At 42.5% G+C, this 27,557-nt stretch overlaps 1 protein-coding gene across 1 annotated transcript in view; it reads right to left on the bottom strand.

The window, feature by feature from the left end:
• LOC123934718 (G-protein-signaling modulator 3-like) overlaps positions 1 to 11,723 on the bottom strand; it is a 168,186-nt gene extending 156,463 nt beyond the window's left edge. The window contains exon 1 of the mRNA XM_045994809.1: positions 11,675 to 11,723. Within this exon, the coding sequence (XP_045850765.1) occupies positions 11,675 to 11,723 (49 nt within the window). The remainder of the gene's footprint in view (positions 1 to 11,674) is intronic.
• Positions 11,724 to 27,557: the final 15,834 nt, after the last annotated feature.

Here is a 27,557-nt window from a genome sequence, read left to right as displayed (position 1 = left end):
GCTATAAGCATTGGGTTGCACATTTCCCTTCCAATTAGTTTTTTGGTATCTCTAGGGTCATTCCATCGTAGTGTAATGGCTGGAGAGCCGGGGAGTTCGGGGTTTAGATTTTTGAGGGACCTCCATAATATCAAAAAGAACATTTCAGATTTACTTCCAAATTCTAGCAAAAGATATGTTTAAAGTAGGAGTATGGGTTCGAGTCTTTATGGTGAGGTGAGGCGGATTGCCACCCAAAGCATGCATGCTGAGGATTCAGCATGGTCTTAGAGCCTTCTGAATGTGTGTCGAGCACCTACCATGGGCCAGAAAATATGCACCATCTTCTTCATGATTCTTTAACTCTTTTCTACCCACTGCTTGGGGTTCAACGGCACAACCCCAAAAGGGAGAGCTGTATGCTCCCACCCACTGAGACTGCCAAGTGCTGCTGCACCATTGTCTTGAATCCCCACAACAGCTGGGAAGAGTAGAGCTGGAGTTGGAAGGCAGGTGGCTGTGACTCCGGATCCTCAGCCTTTCCTGAGAACTGACGTATGCCAGAGTATCAAACCTTTACCCAGAAGAAAAAGAGCTTTTGGAATGGTTGACATGTTTTCCTTATACTTTTAAGAAACAGTCCACTGTTCCTTGAAAATAGTAAAAGGAGGTGAAAGAGTTGCCTTTTTCCTTATCGTTCTGCATCTTCAACAGTACTTCTGAAATCGGTCATGCAGCACATTGATTTTGAAAACCTGGGAGCCTGCGGAATTCTTGTATAATACTGACATGCGTGGCTAAGAGGATTCATGACCAAATTCCTCAAGAAATCCCTTTCATGGGTTGCCTGGGTGGCTCAGTGGATTAAGCCGCTGCCTTCAGCTTGGGTCATGATCTCAGGGTCCTGTGATCGAGCCCCGTATCGGGCTCTCTGCTCCGCAGGGAGCCTGCTTCCTCCTCTCTCTCTGCCTGCCTCTCTGCCTACTTGTGATCTCTCTCTCTTTCAAATAAATACATAAAATCTTTAAAAAAAAAAGAAAAAAAAAGAAATCCCTTTCATGTCACTCAGGGAGGTGGCTCACCTTGCGCTTGGGTCATGATCCCAGGGCCCTGGCATCGAGCCCCACCTCGTCGGGCTCCCTGCTTAGTAAGAAGCCTGCATCTCCCTCTCCTTCTGCCTGCCACTCGGCCTGCTTTTGCTAGAGCAATTGACTCTGGACCTCAGGGTTACGGGGGGAAACCCCACCCTGGGCATGGGGTTCACTTCAGAAAGTAAAAGAGGGGATCCTGGGTGGCCCAGTTGGTGAAGCATTGGCCTTGCGCTTGGGTCATGATCCCAGGACACTGGCATCGAGCCCCAGCTCTTCAGGCTCCCTGCTTAGCATGAAGCCTGCTTCTCCCTCTCCTTTCGCCTGCCACTGGGCCTGCTTTTGCTCCCTCTCTCTAGGCCAAAGGAATGAATGGAATGTATCTTTATTGAAATTCCATGGCTCATCATATGATACATCATTAGCTTTGGATGCAACGTTCAATCATTAGTTGCCTATGCCTCCCTGAGCTCATCATATCATGTGCCCTCCTTCATGCACATCACGGGCTGACCCCATCCCCCCACCCACCTCCTTTTCTGCCAACTTCTCTTTGCCTCCAGGAGTCAGGAGTGTTTTGTGGTTGGTCTCTCTTTCTGATTTCTTCCCGTTCAGGTTTCCTCTCAATCCCTGTGATCCCCTGCCCTATTCCTTATATTCCATACAGGAAAGAGGACCACCTCAAGACGACGTGGATCCTAGACTCACTGGAATCTGACTCAGGCATCAGAAGGGACGAATACCTCCCATTTTCCTCGATGTGGGTGGAAATGCAAGGGATTCTGCTAAGTGAAGTCAGTGAGTCAGAGAAAGATCATTATTACAGGGTTTGACTCATGTTGGAATAAATATATTTCTAAAAAAGAAAATCAAATAGCCTGATCTCCAAGTCGTCCAGGTGTTGTGCAAAATAAATGAAAATCTGCACTGTGAGTACAGTGAGTGCCCGTTGAGAAGTGGTCATTGATAATTATGATATTGCCTCCTTCCCCAAACGATCCTTTGTGAAAGAATGTATACATAGTGTGTGTGTGTGTATATATATATATATATATATATATATATATATATTCTGTTTTAATGTAGAATCCTATATGTATATGTATAGATGTATATTTGGCAATGCTTACAGCACTTGGCGTTTTATATATATATGTATAGATAGATCAATGGATAGTTAGCTACATAGATATATGTATGTAAATCTATATGTATATATATAATATATATAATTAATATATATATATAATATATATGCCCTGTTTTTTAAAAAGAAGTGATTTCTTAATTTGAGAGAGAGAGAGAGAGAGAGAGAGAGCAAGCATGAGTGGCAGGCAGAGACAGAGATAGATGGAGCAGCAGAGTCCCCGCTGAGCAGGGATCCTGCATGGAGGCTCAATCCTGTGGCCCTGTGAGTATGACTTGAGCCTAAAGGAGACATTTAACTGACAGAAACCCGCAAGGAGCCCCATCATATGCCCTTAGTCAGACCCATTTCCCGTTTAGCCCATCCCCCTGCCCACCTCCTCTCTGAACATCATCAGTGCATTCTCTAGAGCTTCCAGTCTATTTCCTGGTTTGCCTCTCTCCATTTCTCCCCATGTTCATTTGTTTTTCTTTCAAATACCATATATGAGAGAAACCACACTGAATTCATCTTTCTTTGACTCCTTTTGCTTCATATGGTCCTCTGAAGCTGTATCCATGTCATTCAAAATGGCAACATAGTTTCATTTGGATGGCTGAGTAATATTCCATTTCACACACACACCCACACACAAACACTCACACACATTCTTATTTATTGAGTCATCTGTTGATGGACATTTGAGTTATTTCCATCGTTTTGGCATTGGTGATAATGCTCTAAGCATTGGGCTGCACATTTCCCTTCCAATTAGTTTTTTGGTATCTCTCGGGTCATTCCATCGTAGTGTAAGGGCTGGAGAGCAGGGGAGTTCGGTTTTTAGATTTTTGAGGGACCTCCATACTATCAAAAAGAACATTTCCGATTTACTTCCAAATTCTAGCAAAAGATATGTTTAAAGTAGGATATGAGTATGGTTCGAGTCTTTATGGTGAGGTGAGGCGGATTGCCACCCAAAGCATGCATGCTGAGGATTCAGCATGGTCTTAGAGTCTTCTGAATGTGTGTCGAGCACCTACCATGGGCCATAAAATATGCACCATCTTCTTCATGTTTCTTTAACTCTTTTCTACCCACTGTTTAGGGTTCAACCGCACAACCCCAAGAGGGAGAGCTGTATGCTCCCAACCACTGAGACAGCCAGGTGCTGCTGCACCACTGTCTTGAATCCCCACAACAGCTGGGAAGAGTAGAGCTGGAGTTTGAAGGCAGGTGGCTGTGACTCCGGATCCTCAGCCTTTCCTGAGAACTGACGTATGCCAGAGCATCAAACTTTTACCCAGAAGAAAAAGAGCTTATGGAATGGTAGACATGTTTTCCTTATACTTTAAGAAACAGTCCACTGTTCCTTGAAAATAGTAAAAGGAGATGAAATATTTGTTTTTTTTCCTTACCGTTCTGCATCTTCAACAATACTTGTGAAAACGGTCATGCAGCACATTGATTTTGAAAACCTGGGAGTCTGAGGAATTCTTTATTTTTTTTTCAAAGATTATTTATTTATTTATTTATTTATTTATTTATTTATTTGACAGAGAGAGATCACAAGTAGGCAGAGAGGCAGGCAGAGAGAGTGAGAGGGAAGCAGGCTCCCTGACGAGCAGACAGCCCGATGCAGGACTCGATCCCAGGACCCTGAGATCATGACCTGAGCTGAAGGCAGCAGCTTAAACCACTGATCCACCCAGGCGCCCAGAGTCTGAGGAATTCTTCTATAATACTGACATTTCATGTCTTATAGGGATCATGACCAAAGTCCTCATGAAATCCCTTTCTGTGTCAGTTTGTGAGCTGGCTACTCTAGGGCAACACTGATCTGCTTTCTCTCAAGTTCACAGGGTTGAAGGTGGCAGAAAGTTGGGTCAGGATTCCACATGTCCTCTCCAAACTGCCACAAAGAAATGGATAAATCAGTAGATCGATACATATAGCCTAAATACCCTCAGGCAGCCTCTTTGCATCCTGTTGCAACACGGCAAAATTACTTAGCTCTGCTCCTTGGAGCCATGCTGCTTCCGTTCGTTCTGACTCTGGCATCAGAAAGTACGAAGACCTCCCATTTACCTCGATATGGGAGGAACTGCAGGGGATTCTGCTAAGTGAAATAAGTCAGGTGGAGAAAGTCTATAATCAAAGGTTTCACTCATATTTGAAAAAATATAGTTCTAAAAAAGAAACCAAAAAAAGCATGGTATCCACTTTTTCCAGGTGTTATGACAAATAATTGAAAAACTGTACTGTGTGTACCAAGCGTGCCTATTGAGAAGAGATCATTAGTAATGATGACATTGCCTCCTTCCACTAACTTCCTTTAAAAAATATGTATTATGTATATATATATATATTTTTTCTCTTCTTATGGCACTTTGCACATTATATATAAATACATATATAAATATGTAAATATATATATATTTATATATATTAAGGGGCATATATATACATATAAGTCCCCTTTTTTATTAGAGTATTTTTATTGATTTGCGAGAGAGCTAGAATGAGAGAATGATATATATACATAAATTTATACCATATAATTATACACATACACACACACACACACACACACACACATATATATATATATATAAAAGTTGTGGATGGTCATAATCAATGAGGAGATTTTGTTATTACTGCTGAATTCACAACGAACTGTCAGTGGATTAAGGTTTATGTGAAGCTTTTAAAAAGAGGTTCAGAATTGGAATCTGAGCCCAGACTGGAATCAGGCAGATCCCGCTTTGAGTCTGGCCTGGGCAGGTTCCCTGCTCTGCCTCACCCTCATTTACCTAATGCAGAGAAAGCAGTATGACAGGCAGCACAGATATTTTGTGACCATAGAAATGAGAGAGGTCCTTTCATACTCCTAGCTGGTGATTGGCTGGTAGGGCTGAAAGCTCTGTTTGCCTCCTCACCCTCAGCGGGGTTAGACGTGACTCGGCAGCCCTCGTGGCTAAATGCAGACATTTGTCTAACATCCTTTCTTGGAGTTTTCCTCTCCTACTCTCATTCATCTTCCCCCCCACCACCCTTGCTCCCCAGATTCTCACGTGACTTCCTGACTGCAAGGAGCTACTTGTCCAAGCCTCGTTCTGGATGATTAACTAAGAACACATCTTTCTGGACCTATTTTTATAGTCCACGCCCCAGCCCTGCAGAATTAGCTATTCATTCTGTGTCTTGGTCTCAAAAGGAATACATAGATCCTGGGCTAATGCCATGGAAAGAAAGCCTTTGCTACTTTCCCGTGATGTATATAATTGGGGGTTCCTGTAGTGTCTAGCAGTATAAAAATGAAATGTGAAGGGATTGTATTTTTGTCTCTGTAACGAAACTTAAGAAGGAAGCTAAAGAGATATGTCTGCCCTTGCAATCAGTCTTGTGGGGTGAAAAGGTCATTTTGGATGCTTTCATTCCACGTCTTTTTAGGAAGCTAGATCATTCAGAGGTAACTGAATTCTGCGAATTGTTAGTCTTCGATATTGGGAACGTAGAACGGGAACAGGTATGTTTCAGTAAAATCCTGTAGGGTCCCACTAACGGTCCAGTTTGATAACATTTAACCAGATAGTGTGGCTGAACTTTCTGACCCAGTGGTTCTAAAACGTCTGTAGGCATGATCCCTGATTATATTCATGGATGTGAAGTTTTTGAATTTTGTTTGACTCATGAGGAGCCCAAATAGTTGTTCTAAAATGATCATTAATTATATTGTCACCAAAGTCTGGAGATCCAATGGGTATTTTTGAGTCTATGGATAAATCCAATGGGCTCACCCTGTGATTTCTTTTAAGGGGCAGTGGTTAAGAGCTTTGGCTCTGAATCTAGACCACTTATTTTCTTCACAGTCTGCCTCTACCACATATTATCTGTGTGTCCTTGGGCAAAGTACTCGAATCTTCTGTGCCTCCATTTCCTCATCTATAAAATATGGATGCTAATAATACCAACCCTATAGGACTGTTGCAAAGATTCAGTTATTTAGTTTATGTAAAGCCCATACAACATTGCCAGCACATAGTGAACCCTCAGTAACTGTTAACTATTAATATTTACAGAGAGAGGTGCCTGGGTGGCTCAGCCGGTTAAGCATCTGACTCTTGGTTTCAACTCAGGTCATGATCTCATGGTCCAGGGCTCCAGTCCCATGCAGGGTTCCACGCTCAGTGGGGAGTCTGCCTGAGGATTCTCTCCCTCTTCCTCTGCCTCTGCCCCTGCTAAAATAAATAAAAGAATCTTTAAAAAGTATTTGCAGAAAGATGCAAAGACTTATGGATCTCTTAATTTAAAAAAATTACTGTAGAAATTTTATTTATGTGCATGGACTTTGTTGGAGACCAGTTGCTTTGGGTTGGAACTCTGACTGCACCAGAATCAGGCTGTCTGGGTTTAAATCCTGGCTATGTGTCTTTCCATAAGGTTCTTTAACCTCTCTGCACATCTGGAATTCAAAAAGTATGTACCTCATAGGATTGTTGTACAGGTGAAAGGAGGCAGGGCTTCTAAGAACACCTGTCACATCATCAGCACTCAGTAAATAACACTGCCTTATTTATGTGTCTTGGCTTCCTCATTTACAAAACGGGGAGAATAATACCTATCTTCATGGTTGTTGTGAACCTAAAATGAGATGATGTACATGTGAAAATGCCTACCATACAAAAAAGAAGACAGATGAGAGTGAGTGTTGGCAAGGACACAGAGAAACAAAACCACTCATATATTGCTAGTGGGTGGGTAAAAGGCTACAGCATCTTTGGAAAACAGTCCTCAAAAAGTTCAACATGGTACTTCCTCAAAAAGTTCCTCAAAAAGTTCAACATGGAGTTATCTTGTATCCCAAGAATTCCAGTTTTAGGCATATAGCTAGGAGTATCGAAAACTTATGTCCACACAAAAAAAGTATACACAAAGTTCAAAGAAGCATTATTTGTTATAGCCCCCAAATGAAAACCACCCCAATGTCCATCCATGGAGAAATGAATGAGCAGAAGCAGTAAAGCCAATAAAATGGAATATTATTCAGCCATAAAGAAGGAAGAGGTTAGTGACATGTGCTACAACACACATCACCCTTGAAAATACGCTAAGTCAAAGAAGCTAGTGACGAATGACTGCATACTGTGTTTATACTTATACAAAATGTCCATGATGGGTACAGGATTTCTTTTTGAGGAGGAGAACAAAAATGTTCTAGAATTAGAGATGGTTATGGTTGTTCCAACCTTGTGAATATATTTGAAAAAAAAACACTGAATGGTACACTTTAGATGAATGAATTTTGTGGTATGTGAATTATGTCTCAATAAAGTGGTTATTTTTTTAAAAAGGCCTGCCACATAATAGCCCTAATTTAACACAAGTAATTTCCAGCCACCAACACTCTGCTCTTACCTTAGGAAACTAGAAGAGGGCCCTGAACGAATGGTGCCCATGACAGAAGGCCCACTCAGGGAAAAAAGGATAGATCTAGAGCATGGGAGGCTTGCCAAGGTGTGGGTTAATTTGGAGGGAAAGGCAGTGAAGGCATTTAAGGGGATCAAAAGGAGAGACAAACTACATGTACTTTGAATTTTGCAGGGATCCATCATCTTTCATGTCCTGGACTGAAATCACAGCTGATGAATGTTCTGGGATTTCAAGCTGTCCCAGAGAAGGGGCGATGTGTGACTACTCGACAGAAAGGAAAAAGGAAGAAAACAGAGACGAATCTGAGGGCATGTAAGTCTGATTTTGAAAGGCAGAAGAAGGCAGTAGTCCATGGAGGACACGTTTATCCAGAGGACTCTAATTGTTCCTTAAGGTCTGGGTCAAAGACTTTAGGTCAGCACTAACTCTGCTCCAAGTAGGATCACTTCAAAGGATTAGAAGTGTCTGTCTAAATCCTATGCCCGGTCTTGGTCTGGGGATGCCAAAGAGTGGTTCAACAGAAGGTTTTCTATCCCTCTCAGTTATTTATCTCATTAATGGAATTTATCAGCAGACTGGAGTCCTTGTTCAGGATGATGAGTGTCCAGAGGACTCCCTGAAAGGAATACACTGGGTAGCCATGCCAGAGTTTTGCATGCACCGAAGGCAAATGGAAGACATTTGAACAGTGAATTACATGGAGAGAAGTTGACAGCTCTTTTTTATTAAGAAAGATTGTAATGGGGAAGAAATACAGCCCACATAGGGGCTGAGATTTTTGACTGAGAGGGAACAGTTTTACTGCAACATATAGTAAAAATAAATGAAGCCAAGGAAAGAATGAAAGAGAGAGAAAGAAAGAAAGAAAGGGAGGGGGGAAGAACTTTCAATACTTTAAATCAAGATTTGGGCTCAAAGGTTTTCACTTCAATTCACTCATGGCTCTTTTTATTACTTCCTGATGCTGTCTTACACAAGCCGTTAACTGGATTCAGTCTGTAATGGCAAAAATCAATCAGCCACAGAAGTCCTTGGCTTGACAACTAGGATGAGGAAGCATTTTCCTCAGAGCTATTTGACATAGTCTGTCTTTGTACATGTTTAAAGAATAGTTGTTTTCCTTGTGAAATCTGCCTTCCCACCAGATTGTGAAAACCACCTGAAATGAAACGATGCCTCCCTATGCTCTGGGAATTTTCTGCGGAAGCCCGATTCCATACAGGTGCTCAAATCTGAGTTACCTAGGCAACGACCCCAGAAGAGCTGTGCGTCAGTAGTATTCTATTTCCAAAATTTCATATCTTTAAGCTTTGGTTATGTCCACATTTCCCATAAACCCCAGGGGAAGCTTCAGTCAGGTCGTTTTGAAGACAGTGTCTTTTTTTAATAAAGATTTTATTTATTTATTTGACAGAGAGAGAGAGAGAGAGATCACAAGTAGGCAGAGAGGCAGGCAGAGAGAGAGGAGGAAGCAGGCTCCCCGCTGAGCAGAGAGCCGGATGTGGGGCTCGATCCCAGGACCCTGACATCATCACCTGAGCTGAAGGCAGAGGCTTAACTCACTGAGCCACCCAGGTGCCCCGAAGACAGTGTCTTTTATAAAGGGCTTTATAATACTGTCTTCAAGTCCAAACCAGCATGTAAAGGCATTGGGCATCTCCCTCCCTCCTTCCTTTCTTCCTCCCCCACTTCCTACTGTCCCTGTCTTCTTTCCTTATCTTCCTTTCTTATGGGTTTCCTACTTTAAAAACAAAAAGAATGAGTTTCCTTCTGCAAAATCTTGGGGTCAGGAACAAGACTAAATCCTAGAGTAATAAAGAACTTTCTTGTTCTACAGGGTGTCCTAGCAGAGTTAGATATACCACCCAATGCATGAAATAGAGCTCAGAAAAAAATAGAGGGATGATCCACCAGCATGAGGGTTGTTTAACAAAGAGCCCTAACAACTGAGAACAAATAACAGGAGTTACTTTCTAACACATGCGCTGAGGAACAACCTGTGTTGTAAATGTGTATACTTGGAAAGTGCTATTTTCAAAAGGCAAAATTCTTAGTTAAATCTTTTTTGTTGTTGTTGTGATAAGAACACTCAACACGAAATGTACCCTCATCAAAATTTCAAGTGCACTATACAGTGTTGTTAACCATATGAACTATGTTGAGTGGCAGATCTCTAGAACCTATTCATCTCGCTTGACTGAAACCCTATACCCACTGGATGCTAAGAATGGCCAGCAATCCCTGTAACCAGGGATTAAACCGATGAAAGATTACTCCAGACTTTTCTGTGAAAGAGAGGAGAAGGGAAGGGGGTCAGCACTCACAGATGAAGACCCTTTGCTCTTCTTTGGTCCTTCAGGATAATCCCAGATCCTTATCATTGTTTTCAAGCATGTGATGTGTGACAAGTGGTCTTACAGGAACTAGGAGGATCTCTTTACTGAAAGGTATGCTATGCTAAAGATTGTGTTCTATGAGTTCTGCTAAAGACAGCCTAAGGGACCATGCTTACAGCTCTTAGATCCCACGGTAGCTGGTTGGGCTAAGAAAGCTTCTTGGTTTGGGAAGGCAACTCCCGAGGCATTCCAGTGCCAGGGTGGTCTGGCAGGCCTTGGCATTCCAAATGGCTGCGGACACCCTTCTCTGAAACCTTCCCCGCCTTCAGCAGCCTCTGTGTGACATTTTAGCAAGCCAGGTATTATGGCCGATTTCATCCCTACATTAACCCCAACAGTTGAACAATTCCCCATTTCCTTCTTTCCATAGCCCTCAGCAACCACTCTTCTCCTCTCTGCTTCTACGAGTTTGGCTCTTTTGGGTATCGCATTAAAGTGGAATGTGCAGTATTTGTCCTTCCGTGACTGGCTTATTTCACTTAGCATAGTGTCTTCCAGGGTCATGCATGCTCTTGCTTTTGGCAGCATTTCCTTCTTTTTAAGGCTTAATAATATTTTATTTGTAATGTATTTATAAAAATAAATTATTTACTTATGATAATAAATATTTATCTTATTTTAAATAATATTTTATTAAAATAATATTTCAGGCTTACTAATCTTTTAATAACATATCAAATAGCTATTTAATATATTTATTATAAAGGCTTAATGATATTTAATAATAAATAACATGTATGCATGTATATATTTGAGAGCAAGTGGGGAGAGGGGCAGAGGAAGGGAGGGAATCTTAAGCAGCCTCCACGTCCAGTGCAGAGCCCCATTCGGGACTCCAACTCATGACCCTGAGGTCATGAACTGAGCCAAAATCAAGAGTCAGATTTTTAACCAACTGAGCCAACCAGGTGCCCCTTTTTAATGAATGAATGAGTGAATGAATGAATGAATGATTTTTTTTGAGAGAGAGAAGACTTAATATTCTCTTTGACATATGTACCACATTTTCTTTGTCCATTCAGCCATGGACATTTAGGTGGTTCCCTATCTTGAGAATCGTGCTGCAATAAACACAAACGTGCACGCAAACAAGCAAAAGGAAAAAAAAATGAGAGAGATTGAGAGAGAGAAAGAGTGAGAAATCTAGAAAAGGACTTTTAATTATAGAGAGCCAACTGATGGTTACCAGAGGGAAGGGGGATGAAATAGCTGATGGGGATTAAGGATGGCCCTTGTGATGAGCACAGGATGTTGTATGGAAGTGTTCAATTACTGTATTGTACACTTGAAACTCGGGTTACGCTGTATGTTAACTAACTGGAATTAAAACAAAACCTTAAAAAACAGAAACATGCACATATCTCTTTGAGACCCCGATTGCAATTCTTCTGGATATATACTCAGAAGCTGGATTACTAGATAAGATGGTAATTATACTTTTTTTAAAGATTTTATGTATTTATTTGACAGAGAGAGAGAGAGATCACAAGTAGGCAGAGATGCAGGCAGAGAGAGAGGAGGAAGCAGGCTTCCCGATGAGCAGAGAGCCCGATGCGGGGCTCCATCCCAGGACTCTGGGATCATGACCTGAGTCAAAGGCAGAGGCTTAATGCCCTGAGCCACCCAGGTGCCCCCGGTAATTACACTTTTCATACTTTGAGGAATGTCCTCACTATTTTCCACAGCTTCTGTACCATTCCCCATTCCCACGAGCAGTGTGCAGAAGTTTCTTGTTTCTCTACATCTTTGCCAACACTTGACTTCTTTTTGTTTTGAGAGGGGTGAAGTGGTACCTCATTGTGGTTTTGAACTACATTTCCCTGATGATTAGTGATGTTGACCACCTTTCGTTTCTCCTCCTGCTCCTCCTCCTCCTCCTTCTTTTGTAAAGATTTTATTTATTTATTTGACAAGCAGAGAGAAAGAGAGAGAGAATGAGGAGAGCACAAGCAGGGTGAGTGGGAGAGGGAGAAACAGGTTCTGCCCGATTCTGATACCGGGCTTGATCCCAGGATCCTGGAATCATGACCTGTGCCAAAAGGAAAGGGAGAAGCTTATCTGACTTAGCCACCCAGGTGCCCCATTGAGCACCTTTTGGTATACCTACTGGACATTTTTAAAAATATTTATTTGAGAGAAAGAGAGAGAGAGAGAGAGCATGAATAGGCAGAGGGGCAGCGGGAGAGGGAGAGAGAATTCTGAAGCAGACTCTCTGCTAAGCATGGATCCTGACGTGTGGCTCAATCCCTGGACCCTGAGATCATGACTTGATCCGAAATCAAGAGTCAGATGCTCAAACTACTGAGCCACCCAGACACCGCTTCCTAGTGATCATTAGTATGTCATCCTCAGAGAAACATCTATTCGAGTCCTTTAACCATTTTTTAAATGGGTCATTTGTTTTATTTCTATTGAGTTGTAGAAGTTCCATATATATTTTAGACATTAAGCCCTTATGTCATATAGGATTTGCAAATATTTTCTCCCAGTCTGTAGGTTGCCTTTTCACTCTGTTGATTGCTTCCATTGCCTCACAGAGCTTTTTAGTTTGATGGAGTCCCATTTGTCTCTTTTGCCTTGTGGATTGCATTTTTGGTGTCATATCCAAGAAATCACTGCCAAGACAATTTTCTGCTGTTGCCTTCTAGGAGTTTTCTAGTCTTAGCTCTTACACATTTAGATCTTTGATCCATTTTGAATGAATTTTTGTATACAGTGTAAGATAAAGTTCCAGTTTCATCCTTTTTCATGTTCATATCCAGTTTTCCCAGCACCATTTATTAAAGAGACTGTCGTTTCCCCTTTTTGTATTCCTAGTTCCATTTTTTTGTGTTTTTTAAAAGATTATACTTATTTCTTTATTTGACAGAGAGACACAATGAGAGAGGGAACACAAACAGGGGAAGTGGGAGAGGGAGAAGCAGGCTTCCTACTGAGCAGGGAGCCTGATGTGGGGCTCGATCCCAGGACCGTGGGATTATGACCTGAGCTAAAGCCAGATGCTTAATGACTGAGCCACCCAGGAGCTCTATTTTTGAAGATCACTCGACTATAGGCATGTGTGTTTATTTTTATGTTCTCTATTCTGTTCCATTGAGCTATATGTCTGTTCTAATATCAGTACCATAGTATTTTTTATTACTATAGTTTTGTAATATATTTTGATAGCAGGAATTATGATATGTCCAGCTTGTTCTTCTTTCTTAGGATCGCTTTGTCTGTTCGGAGTCTTCTGTGGTTCCTTTTGAATTTTAGGTATTTTTTCTATTTCTGTAAAAAAACACCATTGGGATTTTGATGTCAATAATATCAAATCTATAGTTTACTTTGGATAGTATGGATACTTTGGTAAGATTAAGTCTTCAAATCAATGAGCTGGAAATGTCTTTCCATTTACTTGGGTCTTCTTATTTTCTTTCATTGATATTTTGTGGCTTTCAGTGTACAAATCTTTCACCTCCTCAGTTAAATTTACTCTTAAGTGCTTTATTGTTGATGCTTTTGTAAATGGGATTTTCTTAATTTCATTTTGGATATTCCTTGTTAGTGTATAGAAATGCGACTGATTGTTGTATGCTGATTTTTTTTTCCTGAAACTTTATCAAGTTTGTTTATTAGTTCTAAAGTGTGTGTGTGTGTGTGTGTGTGTGTGTGTGTAGGCTTTGGGGTTTTTCCACATAAAAGATCATGCAATCTAGGACCCAACATAATTAACCTCTTTTCCAATTTTGATGCTTTAATTTCTTTTCCTTGGCTAACCGTTCTGGCTAGGAGTTCCAGTCCTATGTTGGATAGGAGTGGTGAGGGTGGGCATCACTATCTTATTCCTGACCTTAGAGGAAAAGCTTTCAGGTTTTCACCATTGAGTCTGTTGTTAGCTGTAGCTTGTCATCTATGGTCTTTGTTATATTTAGGTATAATCCTTCTATACCTAGTGTGTTGAGAGTTTTTCTTCATGAGAGGGTGTTGAATTTTGTCAAATGATTTTTCTGTACTGATTGAGATGATGATGTGATTTTTATCCTTCATTCTGTTAAAGTTGTGTGTCACGTTGATGGACTTAGGTATTTTGAACCATCCTTGCATCCCGGGGATAAATCTCCCTTGATCATGTGTATGATCCTTTTAATGTTGAAAGCAACGTTTTTAGAACTTGAGGTGTGTAGGCATTGTGCTTAGGAGGAATGACCTGGATTATAACATAAAATTGTTAGCTTTACATCTAGAATAGAGAGCTAACCACTTTGATCTGAAGAACACCAAGTCCCTTCATTTTTCAACTCCAAAAGTGGGCTCTCCTCGTTTGCCTACCTGCAACTGATATTAGAAATTGAAATTATACTATTGGAGATTAATTCCTTTGGCATAGACTTTTCTTGACACCCTATTACAAAAGAAACACCATTGGTTGGGAAAGAATATGGGAAATTTTCAAATATTAATCTTTTCCAAGTCACTGGCAATTATGTGAAAATCTTCTTTTTTCTAGAGTTGGTTTTCTTTCCACCAATAGAGAGGGTGGAGAGAGTTAGACTAGAAGGTTGAAGACCACGGTGCCTGGGTGGCTCAGTCTTTAAGCGTCTGCCTTCAGCTCAGGTCATGATCCCAGGATTCTGGGATCTAGACCTGCATCGGGTTCTCTGCTCTGTGGGAAGTCTTCTTCTCCCTCTTCCACTCCCCCTACTTGTGTTCCCTCTCTCACTGTGTGCGTGTCTCTCTCTCTCAGATAAAATCTTTAAAAAAAAGAATTTTGAAGACAAACTACATACGAGATGATTGTGATGAAGATATTTCCTGAACAAGGCCTAAAATAGAGCCTACTCCGGAACATAGTAATATAAAACATTTCATTTGTGCTCCATTTCTCTTATTGACTCTTTATCCAGCAAGAATTTGTTGAGTACCTATTATGTGTCAGTCATTGTGCAGGGCACTGGACATAAAATGGTGAATAAAGCAAGCAGGGACGGTACAAATTTTACCTTGCGTGTGAACCCTGTTGGTAGACATTATTGTCCTCTTACTTCTGGTGTACCTAGTTGCAATTCTTGGTGAAATTTCAGGCCTTCTATTTCCCCACTTGTGTAGTTTCAGGGCTAGCACAAACTAGGATCTCAGAGTATACATCTTAACAATGAAGATAAGATAATGAGTGGTTTTAGGAACCCAGACTTTTTCCACGTAGCATAACTCCAACATTTGACCTGCGTGTGTGTGGAGGGGATGGGGGTCACACTTTACACTGTAGGTGTTTGATAGAGGATTCTAGACCAATATTTTAAAAACAATCAGGAACTTGATCTGCCAGATAGAAGTAAGTACAAACCACTTGCCGAAATACAACACTAGTGAAAAACTAATTAGAGCAGCAAAGGCTAGAGAACGTTGAATGAATTCAGAAAGCAGTTTAACAGGTGCAGACGTTTAATAAGGTCACTGTCTGGAAGATGGACAGAATCCCAGGATCAATGCATATGAGAGAGGAAAGGGACTTGCAGATCCTCTAGCCCAGCTGAGGGTGAAAAACGAGGGGGTGGGGGATGAATGAAAACTTCAATGTCACATGGCAAGTCAGCAGTAGAACTGGGTTCAGGGCTCAGGCCTCCTGATTCCGCATGCGGTCCTCTTTTAAAAAGCAAGGAAGAACTAGTTTTTATTTAAAGAAAATTGTGTGCTCAGCGTTCTATCTTATTTCGTCCCTCACTTCAAAAGCATTAAATTAAATGAACCTCCAATTCACTGGTGAGGAAATTGAGAATCAGAACTAACATTCCACATCTGTACTCCCAAAATTTCCATTCTCAAAGACTAGGATTAGCTCTGTATAGAATACAGTGTGACTGGTACCTCCCAAGCCCAGTAAAGAGAGCTGTCCCAAGACTGGGCTTCAACAGTAGAGGCAAATTCCTTCTGGTTGGATAATGAATGTGCTTGCTCCTCCCAGTTTACTCTTCCCCCAACCCCTTGTTGTCTAATTTGTTCTTTCATGGTGGGACTAAGGGAAATTAAAAAATAATATTTATTTATTTATTATTTTTTATAAACATATACTGTATTTTTATCCCTAGCTGTAAATCACCATGTTTACACACTTCACAGCACTCACCATAGCACACACCTTCCCCAATGTCCATAAGCCCACCCCCCTCTCCCGACACCCCTCCCCCCAGCAACCCTCAGTTTGTTTTGTGAGATTAAGAGTCACTTATGGTTTGTCTCCCTCCCGATCCCATCTTGTTTCATTTATTCTTCTCCTACCCCCTTAAACCCCCATGTTGCATCTCCCATAGTTGTCTTTCTGCCATTGACTTATTTCACTAAGCATGATACCCTCTAGTTCCATCCAAGTCATCACAAATGGCAAGATTTCATTTCTTTGGATGGCTGCATAGTATTCCATCATGTATGTACACCACATCTTTATCCATTCATCTGTTGATGGACATCTTGGTTCTTTCCATAGTTTGGCTATTGTAGACATTGCTGCTATAAACATTCATGTGCACATGCCCCTCGGACTACTACATTTGTAACTTTAGGCTAAATACCCAGTAGTGCAATTGCTGGGTCATAGGGTAGTTCTTTTTTCAACATTGTGAGGAACCTCCATGCTGTTTTCCAGAGTGGTTGCACCAGCTTGCATTCCCACCAACAGTGTAGGAGGGGTCCCCTTTCTCCGCATCCTCGCTAGCATGTGTCATTTCCTGACTTGTTAATTTTAGCCATTCTGATTGGTGTGAGATGATATCTCATTGTGGTTTTGATTTGTAATTCCCTGATGCCGAGGGATGTGGAGCACATTTTTCATGTGTCGGTTGGCCATCTGGATGTCTTCTTTGCAGAAATTGTCTGTTCATGTCTTCTGCCCATTTCTTGATTGGATTCTTTGTTCTTTGGGTGTTGAGTTTGCTAAGTTCTTTATGGATTTTGGACACTAGCCCTTTACCTGTTTTGTCCTTTGCAAATATCTTCTCCCATTCTGCCAGTTGTCTTTTGGTTTAGGTAACTGTTTCCTTTGCTGTGCAAAAGCGTTTGATCTTGATGAAATCCCAATAGTTCATTTTTGTGGGACTAAGGGCATTTTTAAAACTGCAAGTGAATTAGTCAAACTTGATATGTGTAGCAAAGAAGGTATAATAATGGTCTCTGTAACTTGACAGATTAGGGGCAGTCAACCGTCGATCTCTTTTACTGCTTAATCAACTGGGGTACAAATCCACATTCTACCACAGTGTGCCCTCAGGCAAGTTCCTTGTCCTTTCAGAGCCTCTGTTTCATCATCTGGAAGTGTAGGTGACACTAATACCTGCCTCAAAGACTATGGTGAATTTGTTCCTTCTGACTGAGTTTTGACACTAAGAGAACACATGAGTTTATCCCAGTGTTTGAATCATAGCAAGAACTCAATAAATATTAGTCTTTGTTAACCAAATGCTAGTTTCTGACTTAAATGTACTACTTATGGCAGAGAACTCACAAAACCGGGTGTGTTTGTGGGAGAAGAGGCAGCGGGTTGGCCACTTTTGCCTGTTGCTTGCAGACAGGACTCTTCCCCATATAGAGGTACCCTCTTTATTGTCTACTCCTAGTGGTTGAAAGAGCGAAGTCCTCTAAGGACAGAGATATCATCTAGTTCAATAACCTCATCACAATACAGACCAGTTATAGGAACCTCTTCCATGCTACCCAGAGAGTACCCTGGCTCCCAGGTTTTGCCATGACAGATAAAAAAGACTGGGGCTGGGGAAGAGTGGGAAGAGAAGCATGTGAGGTCCTTACAGCTCAGCTTGTAGTGTTGGGCTGGGAGCTCTTCAAAGGCGAAGTCTACATCTCATACCTCATCCACTGTGAATCTCACCGTCATGCCTTCAACACACTCAGCAGACAGAATAAATCTATTTGGGGGAATGGAGATTGGGGCTAGATTACTCTGAAAGTCCGCAAATACATTTGAGGAACTTTTGGATATAATCAGCCCAGAACCACCTTTTTACTTCCCCAAAAGTAAAGTTGGAAGTTTTCCTTCTCCATCATACACACCCTTCAGCTTCTGGCTCATGTTGTTTTGAAACATCTCCTCCCTAAGTCTTTCTTGACCCTCATTTTAACCCACTTTTGCCTGTTTACAAATGTTGAGGTATACTATTTTGGTAGGTCTTCAAGATCCTGAATGTGTGCCCCTGACTGGTCTCTTGAGGATTCTGACTTTCCCATAAAATTAAGAATGAGACTCAAGATAATAACCAACAAGACTGGCACTGGCAGAATTGTTTCCGGTAATGAACAACTGGTTGAGCTTGAATGGAACACTCCAGCACTAATTATCAGCCCTGAAGAGAGCCATGCCATTTTGTTGAACTTTGGATGGAATGAAAAATTCTCTAAGGATTTCCCTCATTAAAACCTCCCCCCCCAACCAAGCAATTCATTCTACTTATGCCTGGTGAGGTTATTACTGACCTTGGATCAACCTTAAAGTTTTATGAATGTATTTCACAAACATTTATTTGATAGCTACTATGTTGGGACCTTGACTAGGCATGAGGACCATGAAGAAGACCTCTAGAAGTTCCCAGTCCAGTGGGCTCTGTTCCCCATAGGGAGTGGCCTTCGTTATTGCTCATCATTTGTGGTTGAAAGTATGAGGTCCCATAAATATAGAGATATCCAGTGGTATCGATGTCAAAATGTAGACCAGAAGTAGGGGCGATTTATAAATCACAGTGACATCTTCCGTAATGGGTATAAGTATGAGGCACAGATGGAAAAAACAATGAACTCAATCTGAGGGAGTTAACTAGGACTGCACAGAGGAGGGAACACTTCAAGTGAATCTTGAAGGTAAAGTTCATCAGAACCCAGGAGTAGAATGAGAGGCGGGAAGGGAGGGGAATTTCAGGCATACGGAATGGCATTTTACAAATCAGAATGCAGAAGTAGAATGAGAGGCGGGAAGGGAGGGGAATTTCAGGGATAAGGAATGGCATTTTACAAATCCTATGCCCAACAGGCTAAGTGATAAATGTCTGCAAGAAATTTACTGCAACATCAAGTGAAAACAGTGGGAGATGTGAGGATAAAGGCAAGGGCTAGATGGAGAAACCCTTTGCATGTATCACCTTGAAAGGGTTCTCTACATTAGCTGACTCCACTTCACTACTTCAGATTCATTTCTGACTCACTGTGGTCCCCTTAACTGGGAGCCTTACTCTGAATCCAAATCCAATGGTCAGTTCCTTTCCTATCTTTAGTTTACTTGACTTTTCCAGGGAGTGTGAGATGGGATAAACTGTTTTCATCCCCCAAGCTTCAGCTGCCTTGGATTGTGAGATACCACCCTGTCTCTTGGATTTTGCTGATTCCCTGGACTTGCCATTTAAGTTTTCATTATGACCTCTTTCCTCTCTGCCTGACCTTTAAGTGACATGAATTCTCAGGGGTTTATCCTCTTCTTTACCTCACAACTCTCTGTTGTCAATCTTCTATATGTCTTTACTTATTCTCTATCAATTGATTACACTCCTATTTTTCTCACTCTAGCTCAGCTTTCTATGATGCGATCCAGTGTGTCAAATTGTCCTGAGTATTGCCACTTGTATGTTCTTCAGGCTTTATGAGTTCACCAGATCTAATGGAATGCATTATATTTTCACCACCTTCCTCCAGTGTTCCCTATCTCAGAGACTTGTATCATTTTCCAACCAGTTGCCTAGCTCTGAAAAGCTCAGAATCGTCTGGGGGTCCTTTTTCTCCCTACCTTCTCCATCCTGTCAGTCACCAAGCTGTTGTCGGTTCTACTTTCTTAATCTCCTTGCTATTTTCTAATCTTGGTGGAATTCCTCTCCATTCTTCTACATCTTCATGACCGCTCTCTTGGTCTGCCATCATTTCCAATATGGAATTGTTACAACAGCTTTGAACCTGGAAGACCCCAGTCTTAACCTCTTTCCAGCCAGTTCATCACACTGCTATTTGAACAATCTTCTAAAAATGGAAATCTGGTTATGCCATTTCTCTACCTAAAATGATTGTCTATAGTATTACATCTAAAAACCTGTGAATGGCATATAAGACTCTTGGTAACCTGTCCATTGCCTTAGCTGCCATCATAGATTTGAACAAAATACATGCCTTGTCATTTTGAGTATCTAACATCCTCTTTTTTAAAAATAAAATTTAGGGGTGCCTGGTCTGGGTGGCTCAGTTGGTTGTGTCTGACTTTGGCTCAAGTCATGATCTCAGGTCCCTTGGATCGAGCCCTGAGACCAGCTCCCTGCTCACTGGGATATCTGCTTGTCCTTTTCCTTCTGCCCTTGCCCCTACTCATGTCCTCCTGTTTCTCTCTCAAATTAATAAATAAAAATCTTTTAAAAAAATAAAAACTTTTCTTAAAAAACACCTTTTTCCTACTCTATGCTGTTCCTTTTGCCTGGAATGTGCTTAGCACCATCGCCCTCCTAACCTCATTAACCTTGATAACCTTTCTTTCAGTATTCAAGTTGGAGAGACAGTCTATTCTCTCTCCTCACCTCCCCCTGAAATCAGAGTTAATCCCCATAATCCTCACAACGTTGTGAAGTGGGGAGCTGTTGCCAACGTTGAATCAACAGGACTCGGTAATAGATTGAATGTGGGAGCAGAGATGAAGGAAGAGCGTCAGCTGACTAGCAGGTTTCTGTCTGGAGCAAGGGGCCGAACGGTGTGGGGAGGTGCCATCTATTGGGACAAGGAGTACAGACAGTGCGGGAGGAGAGGCATTTTTGGTCAAGGTGGTTTGGGAACTGTCATTCCTTTACCATTCTTTTATAATCCGTCTTTCCAGAAGGTTCAGGAATAAGGCAAGTAATGAATTTCTCCTTCGGATTGACGGGCATTTGGAAACACAGCAGTCAGTCTCCGGAACGCAGACTAACCTTCAGACATTTCCTCACTAGCTTGCTGGAAGCAGGAGGGCTATGCTTTGGGGACCATGGCCTTCTTCTCACCTTATGCTCTGGTGTTCGGCCCCCAGAAGACAGGGAAAACGCCATGGTCTTGCAGCCTTCAAGCTCCTATGGTGCTCATGCCTCCTGGACCTCGCCTGCATCCCACAGTGGGTGTGGGCGCCCCTTTACAAATAGGGGTAGTGGGCCTTGGGCTTGCGACCCGTTGTTCTCAAAGGCTCTGTCTGAGGTTGCTGCTGGCTTAGCCATTGAGCGGATCAACACGGATCCATCCTTTGAGGCGGGTTGCTCTTTTGAATATGTGATTCTCAATGAAGACTGCCAGACCGCCAGGGCCCTTTGCAGTTTTATTATTCAGCACCAGATGGCCTCGGGATTTATGGGCCCTGTCAACCCCAGAAACTGCGAGGTCGCCTCGCTCCTGTGAAACAGTTGGAACAAAGGGCTTTTCTCTTGGGCTTGTCTGAATTAGGAATTAGACAATAAAATCAGCCACCTGACCTTTTCTCGGACACTTCCTTCTCCGGTCCGGGTGCTGGTAACTGTCATGAGGTACTTCCAGTGGGCTCACACCAGAGTCATTTCCTAGATGAAGACATTTGGGTGCACACTGCCAATCCAGTACCAAGGGCTCTGCAGAGCCGTGGTGTAGCGGTAGGGGTCGTCCTGAGCTCAGGACAAGACAGCCTCAGCCTTGGGACCTTGCTCCTGGGGATTCCTCAGGCTGACAGAATTCTCAGTGAGGGCTTTCTCCCCGCTGAGGTATAAATGCGGATTGGGGGGTGGAGGGGTGGGGTGGCGGTGGAGAATAGGACAATTTCCAAATGTTTCCTACACTCGCGCCCTAGGAGAACACATCCGGCATCCGCCCTCTTGCACTCACACTCAGGCTCCAAGACTGTTCAGCTTCAAGGGAGCCTGTTTGATGAACTATATGAAGGTATAAAGAACTTGGTGCTTAAACATGCCATTGGATCCCAGTGCCTACTCTCAGCATCAAGAGCAACGGGAGCCACACAACTTCCACCCCTTTAGGAGCCCAGTTGTTTGAGATCAGCCAAAGAGGGGTGCTTTTGTGGCTCTGTTTGGCCCATTCTTACCACCTGCTTTCACTTGGAACCTGTCTTCTCTGGACTCCACAATATACACTTCCCTTCTGTCCTCTGCACTCACCTCCCATACCCCCGCCAAACAGGGCTTATCTTTTTGTGTGCCATTCCCAGGGACCTAACTGAGAAATAAAAGTATATTAAGATGAGGAGTCAGCCCAGATTTTAACCTTTCCCCTTCCAAGAGAAGTTGATGTTGAAGGTGATTCTTGCAGAGACCATGGACAAATCGTGAAGCAAAGGGCAGACCCCAGCAAAGCTACTATTGCCAGGCCTAGCCGAGGTGGTTTGGGGGAAGAAGAGCCCTTCCTGGTCCTCTGGAGTCCAGTGTCTCTTACTTCCTTTTATTGCAGGCCCTTGTGGCATGTACTTTCGATATTTTCTATTCCAGTTTTTTTAAAGCTAGATATTTTATTCCTGGAAAGTGTCAGTGATTTGTGAGAACACAGTTAATTTTGCTATTGCGGGCCACTCCACTGCTTGAGAATGAACGGAGGGCTCAGAAACTCCTTGTCAAATTGATGACTGCTTGGATTAGTCCTGGTCGCAGTCGTTTCCTTAAGGTAACAATGGGTTTGTTAGAGAATGGTCAGGGTTAGCCTGGCCTATGAAAAGAAGCCCATTATAAGTTTCAAGTGTCACCAGTATTTGTACCTTTGTTATGATCATTATGGGAAGATGAGGGCAAGAAGTTTTAGTTCCTGGAACTACAGTTGTCTGCTTCCAGCTCCAGTCTACAAGATCCTATGATGTTAAGCAATCAGTGTGGCTTTGATTACTTCATAATAGAGCTTGATACTTTCAAAGCAGAGCACAGAATGATTTTGAAAGATATAAAACCATTTCCAGGGAGGAGTCATGCCAGAAGCAGGCTCACAGATTTAGTATGACTTTAGAACATGTTACAAATCTTCACGAAGTCCAGTGTCTCCTGCAAGTTTACATTCCATGAGAGTTTTGCATCCTTCACATTCTAAATAGTATACTCTTTGAAATGACAACGTGGCCTCTACCATGAAATCTTAAATAAATGCAGGCCCTGAAACTCTTTGGGCTGAGAGAAATTAGGACTGAGTGCTCACCACCCACACATCCTTTGAGGCAGAGAGATAGCAAATGTACGTATTATGGCCCTCCTCTTTGAGATTCATTCCTGTAGGTCGATGGTTCTCACTCTGCACACTAGAATTACCTGGACATCTTCTCCAAACAAGTTCTGTTGCCAGAACACTACATCCAGAGGTTTTGGTGGTCTGCACTGAGGCCCCAGTAGAAGTATTTTCAATACTCTCCCAGGTGCATGTAAAATGTAGCCAGCGTTAAGAACCACTGCTTTTGGGGCACCTGGGTGGCTCAGTCGGTTAGGTGTTTGCCTTCGGTTCCGGTCATAATCTCAGGGTCCGGGGATCAAGCCCCACATCCGGAACTCTGCTCAGCCTTGAGTCCACAGACTCTCCCTCTGTGATCTCTCTTGCTTTCCCTCTCTCTCAAATGAATAAATAAAATCTAAAAAAAAAAAAGAACCATGGCTTTTAGTTAATGAAAATGCAAATAAATGTTCCTTACTTTAAGTTGCCTTTAATATAACGTTGTTTAATATTACATTACTTTAACATAACGTCATTTAATCAGACTGTTTTCTTCATAACAGCATGCAGCAGCCTGTTCCAGGAATGGAAGTTTTAAGATTGGGCAGGAGGAAGCCTAGAGAGGAAGTTCTGTGGTGATGGAGCACAGGCTGACCCTGAGCAGGGAGGACAGCAATGGGAAGTGAAGTAGGGACTCAGAAAGGGAGAGAAAAGGCAGCAAAGACAAAGCTCGGCCCTGCAGGATTTTGCTTCTTGTTTCGGACAAAACACAGACAGACTCAGATGGGGCAGGTCCGGAAGTCTGTGACAGGAGTCAGAATGTGGGAGGGGTGGTGGGGAGCAGGGAAACTGAACTCTCAGTTGGGCTGCGGCCTGAGTATGCCCTCTGACAGTATGGAGTATCCAAAGGTGTGTAGTACTCACATTTGGTACAGCCATTTGGTGTCATCTGAGGGGGCGAGAAAGCGGTGAGTAGGGTGTGAGGCTAGGAATCGCTGAAGGGGAGTGACTCAAAGTTAAGATAGGCATGCTGTCGGGTGAGAGCTGTGCTCCAGCCAGTAGAAGCATGAGAAGCAGGATCTGGAGTATGAACATAAATAGACCACGAGGACTTGAACCAAGCAGCCTGGGGTACAGGGCCCGCTTCTGGTCCCATCAGAAAGTGAGAGATCCGGTGAGAAACTGAGCCAGAGGCCAGTGAGTATGGACTGGGGCAACAGGGCCATGAGGAAGGTTACAACAAACGAAGCACAGCATATCCCCGATCAAATCTCTGGCTGATTTTTCTAGTCCCTCTTACCTGGTGGGACCGAAACTGCTGAAGTATTCCTAGCTGTTACCTATCTTGATGGAAAAGGCACTATGTTTTTGGTGGGAGCTCCTCTGAACCTTGCCTTCCCTATTTCACTCCATATGAAGCTCTTCCTTACACAATGGGCCCCCACCCGAACCCTCACAGAAGGACATATTGTGATGCACAAAATACAGTGGAAGTGAATCCTGTCCTTTGGAGAGGCCCAGCATATCGGGCAGTGATAAAAATGGGCAAAAGATGGGTTTGGTCCAGTCTGCTCACAATAAGAGTGATTCCATCCCCATGTGGTGGTGATAGTGAGGAACAGTGGCAGGGAGGCAGGGAAGAGAAAGGGAGTCTACTGCGGACTGGTGTGTGGCTTCTCATTTCTGTAAATTTAGGTTTCCAATTAAGAAGTATCACCGTCACCTCGCTGGAGTCAGGAGAACCATCTTTCTCAGAAAGGGGTGTAAATGGTGCTTACACAATACTGAGACAGTGCTAACATTTAACAGTAAAGATGCTAAGAACAATAATAATGGCCATGGGCTCTTTGGAGGGGAAACAGCAGGGGGGTTATTAGATGCTGCCTTTAGAGACAATGATTGCAACCCTAATACCACTTTATATGTGAACCTTTCCTCTACAGTTTACAGTTTACAAGGTATTTGCATATATTTAATCTCATTTAACCCTCAGGATTACCCAGAAGATAGGTATTTCAAGTTTTACAACACCTCTGAGTCTCACAAGTAGGTAGGTATAGGTCTTATTCACAACAAACAATGTGGTGAATGAAATCCCAGAGAATGGAGGATTCGGCCTCTCCCAGAGGTTCGGCTCATTTCCTTGAAGCTTCAGAAGCAATGACCAATAATCTTTGTTTCTGACCAAGTCAGATAGGGAAGATAGGAATCGAAGACAAAGGGACGTAATTTACAGTCAGGGCTGCTGTGCCTGTTTATGGGAGGTTGTGTCCTGCATCAGGGGAGCTAGCTGAGTGGGCAGGAGGGCGGAAATCCAGTTCATTCTCTACTTAAACCATGAGCCCTGGTGGAAGTTTTGATCCCACGGCATAAAAGAACATCCTTTCACCAGGTAGAATACCTGTTGGACTGCAATTACCTCGAAGAGGGTTTTGTTGGTTTTTGTTTTGTTTTGTTTTGTTTTGTTTTGTTTGTTCTGTTTTGTTCTTTTGCCAATTCTCACAAAGTCTAGCAGGAGGTCCCACTGAAAAGCTCTTTGGAGAACTTTTCAAATGCCTATTTCAAACCCTCCTCTCCTCACCTTTTTCCTGTCAGTGCTTGGCTGATTGTGAAATCCTTTCCATTGGGATTAACCATGTTGTTGAACCATTGGGGATGCCTTTAAATTCTTTCAAATCAGGACTTCTTTATTACAATAGGATATTTAGAAAATAGGACACAGAATGGTCTTCTCCTGTTTGTCCAAAATTGAAAACCTTATTACTATGTTATTGCCGGCTAACCTCTTCCCATCTATGGAAGATTCCTGAACATTTAAAAAAAAAAACAAAGAAATAATAGCAACTTTGGTAATAGATAATATTTCCTGAGGGTTTATTGTGTGCTAGTCATTTCATTTTTCAAGGTTTTTTTTTAAGATTTTATTTATTTATTTGACAAATAGAGATCACATGTAGGCAGAGAGGCAGGCAGAGAGAGAGGAGGACGCAGGGTCCCTGCTGAGCAGAGAGCCTGATGCTGGGCTTGACCCCAGGACCCTGCGATCTTGACCTGAGCCAAAGGCAGTGGCTTTAACCCACTAAGCCACACAGGGGCCCCTTGCAACGGTTTTGTGCAGACCATCTCATTTGGTTCTTGTAACATCCCCAAGTAATAAGGTCAATTATAATTTAACATACTTTATGGATTAGATTTTAGAGGCCAGGGGCGCCTGGGTGGCTCAGTGGGTTAAGCCTCTGCCTTCGGCTCAGGTCATGATCTCAGGGTCCTGGGATCCAGCCCTGCATCTGCTCTCTGCTCGGCAGGGAGCCTGCCTCCCCCCTCTCTCTGTGCTTGCTTCTCTGCCTACTTGTGATTTCTGTCTGTCAAATAAATAAAATCTTTAAAACAAAAAGATTTCAGAGGCCAAAAGAGGTGAAATAACTTGCCAAATGTCACAAAGCCTGTGAATGGGAAAGCCAGGCTGTGTACTCAGGTTGGTCTAAAACAGTACCTCTCAAACCTTGGTGTTTACCAGGATCCCCTGGAGGGCTTGTGAAAACACAGATTTTGGGGTTCCCTCTCCAGGGTTTCTGGTTCAGGAAGAGAAAGAAGGGCTGGGGAAGGGCCTCAGAATTTGCATTTTTAACCAGTTCATAGTGGTGCCCATGTTGCTGGTCCAGGGATCACTCTTTGAGAACCACTGGTCTGATGAAAGACTTGCACTCTGCTGCCTCCTGTCTACCTGAGGTATGTTCCTAAAACATACTCACTTGAGACCGCGTGTGTCACGTAGGTTGTATAATTCAATTCTTCCATTTTTCTTTCTTAATTGTTGGGCCCACTGATGAAATTCTTTTAAGTGCCTCAAGGTAGCCAGCGTTGGTCTTATTTTCCTATAGTCATAACAACAGTGATATTGATAATATCGTGGGTAAGAGTCTTCGTGTTGATAGGGCATTTTGTATAGGATTTGGTATGGATAAGCCTAAGTAAAGGTAAATGGTGAAAGACAACCTGCTGTCATGAATGGGTCTGATATCAGCAATGATAAAATTCATAGAGACCCAGCACCCAAGGAAGTTTCTATAGAATTATCCAGCATCTAAGCTTTCAACAGTTAGGAGGCCTTACCTGGATAGCAGTTTTTAAAAAGTTGAAGAAAACATATGTTGCAAAGTATGGAGAAATATTAAAGAGTTCTCTCAAGCTTGGCCGCGATGTGAAAGCAATAAATGCACTTGGAATACCAGGTATATTGGGTATAAGAAAACATGACCTGGTGTAGTTGGAATGGCTATGAAATGGAATGTGTGTCTGACATTATGCTGAGCTACTTGTATGGGTTCAACATGGGTGGCAGGTAAGTAAGTGGTGGTCTCTAGACTTAAAACCAAAAATGTGTGTGTCCAGGGTGGT

The sequence above is a fragment of the Meles meles genome, chromosome X (assembly GCF_922984935.1).
Source record: "Meles meles chromosome X, mMelMel3.1 paternal haplotype, whole genome shotgun sequence".
Lineage (NCBI taxonomy): Eukaryota > Metazoa > Chordata > Mammalia > Carnivora > Mustelidae > Meles > Meles meles.
The sequence above is the reverse complement of the archived record's forward strand: the minus strand, read 5'-3'. Positions and strand labels throughout refer to the sequence as shown.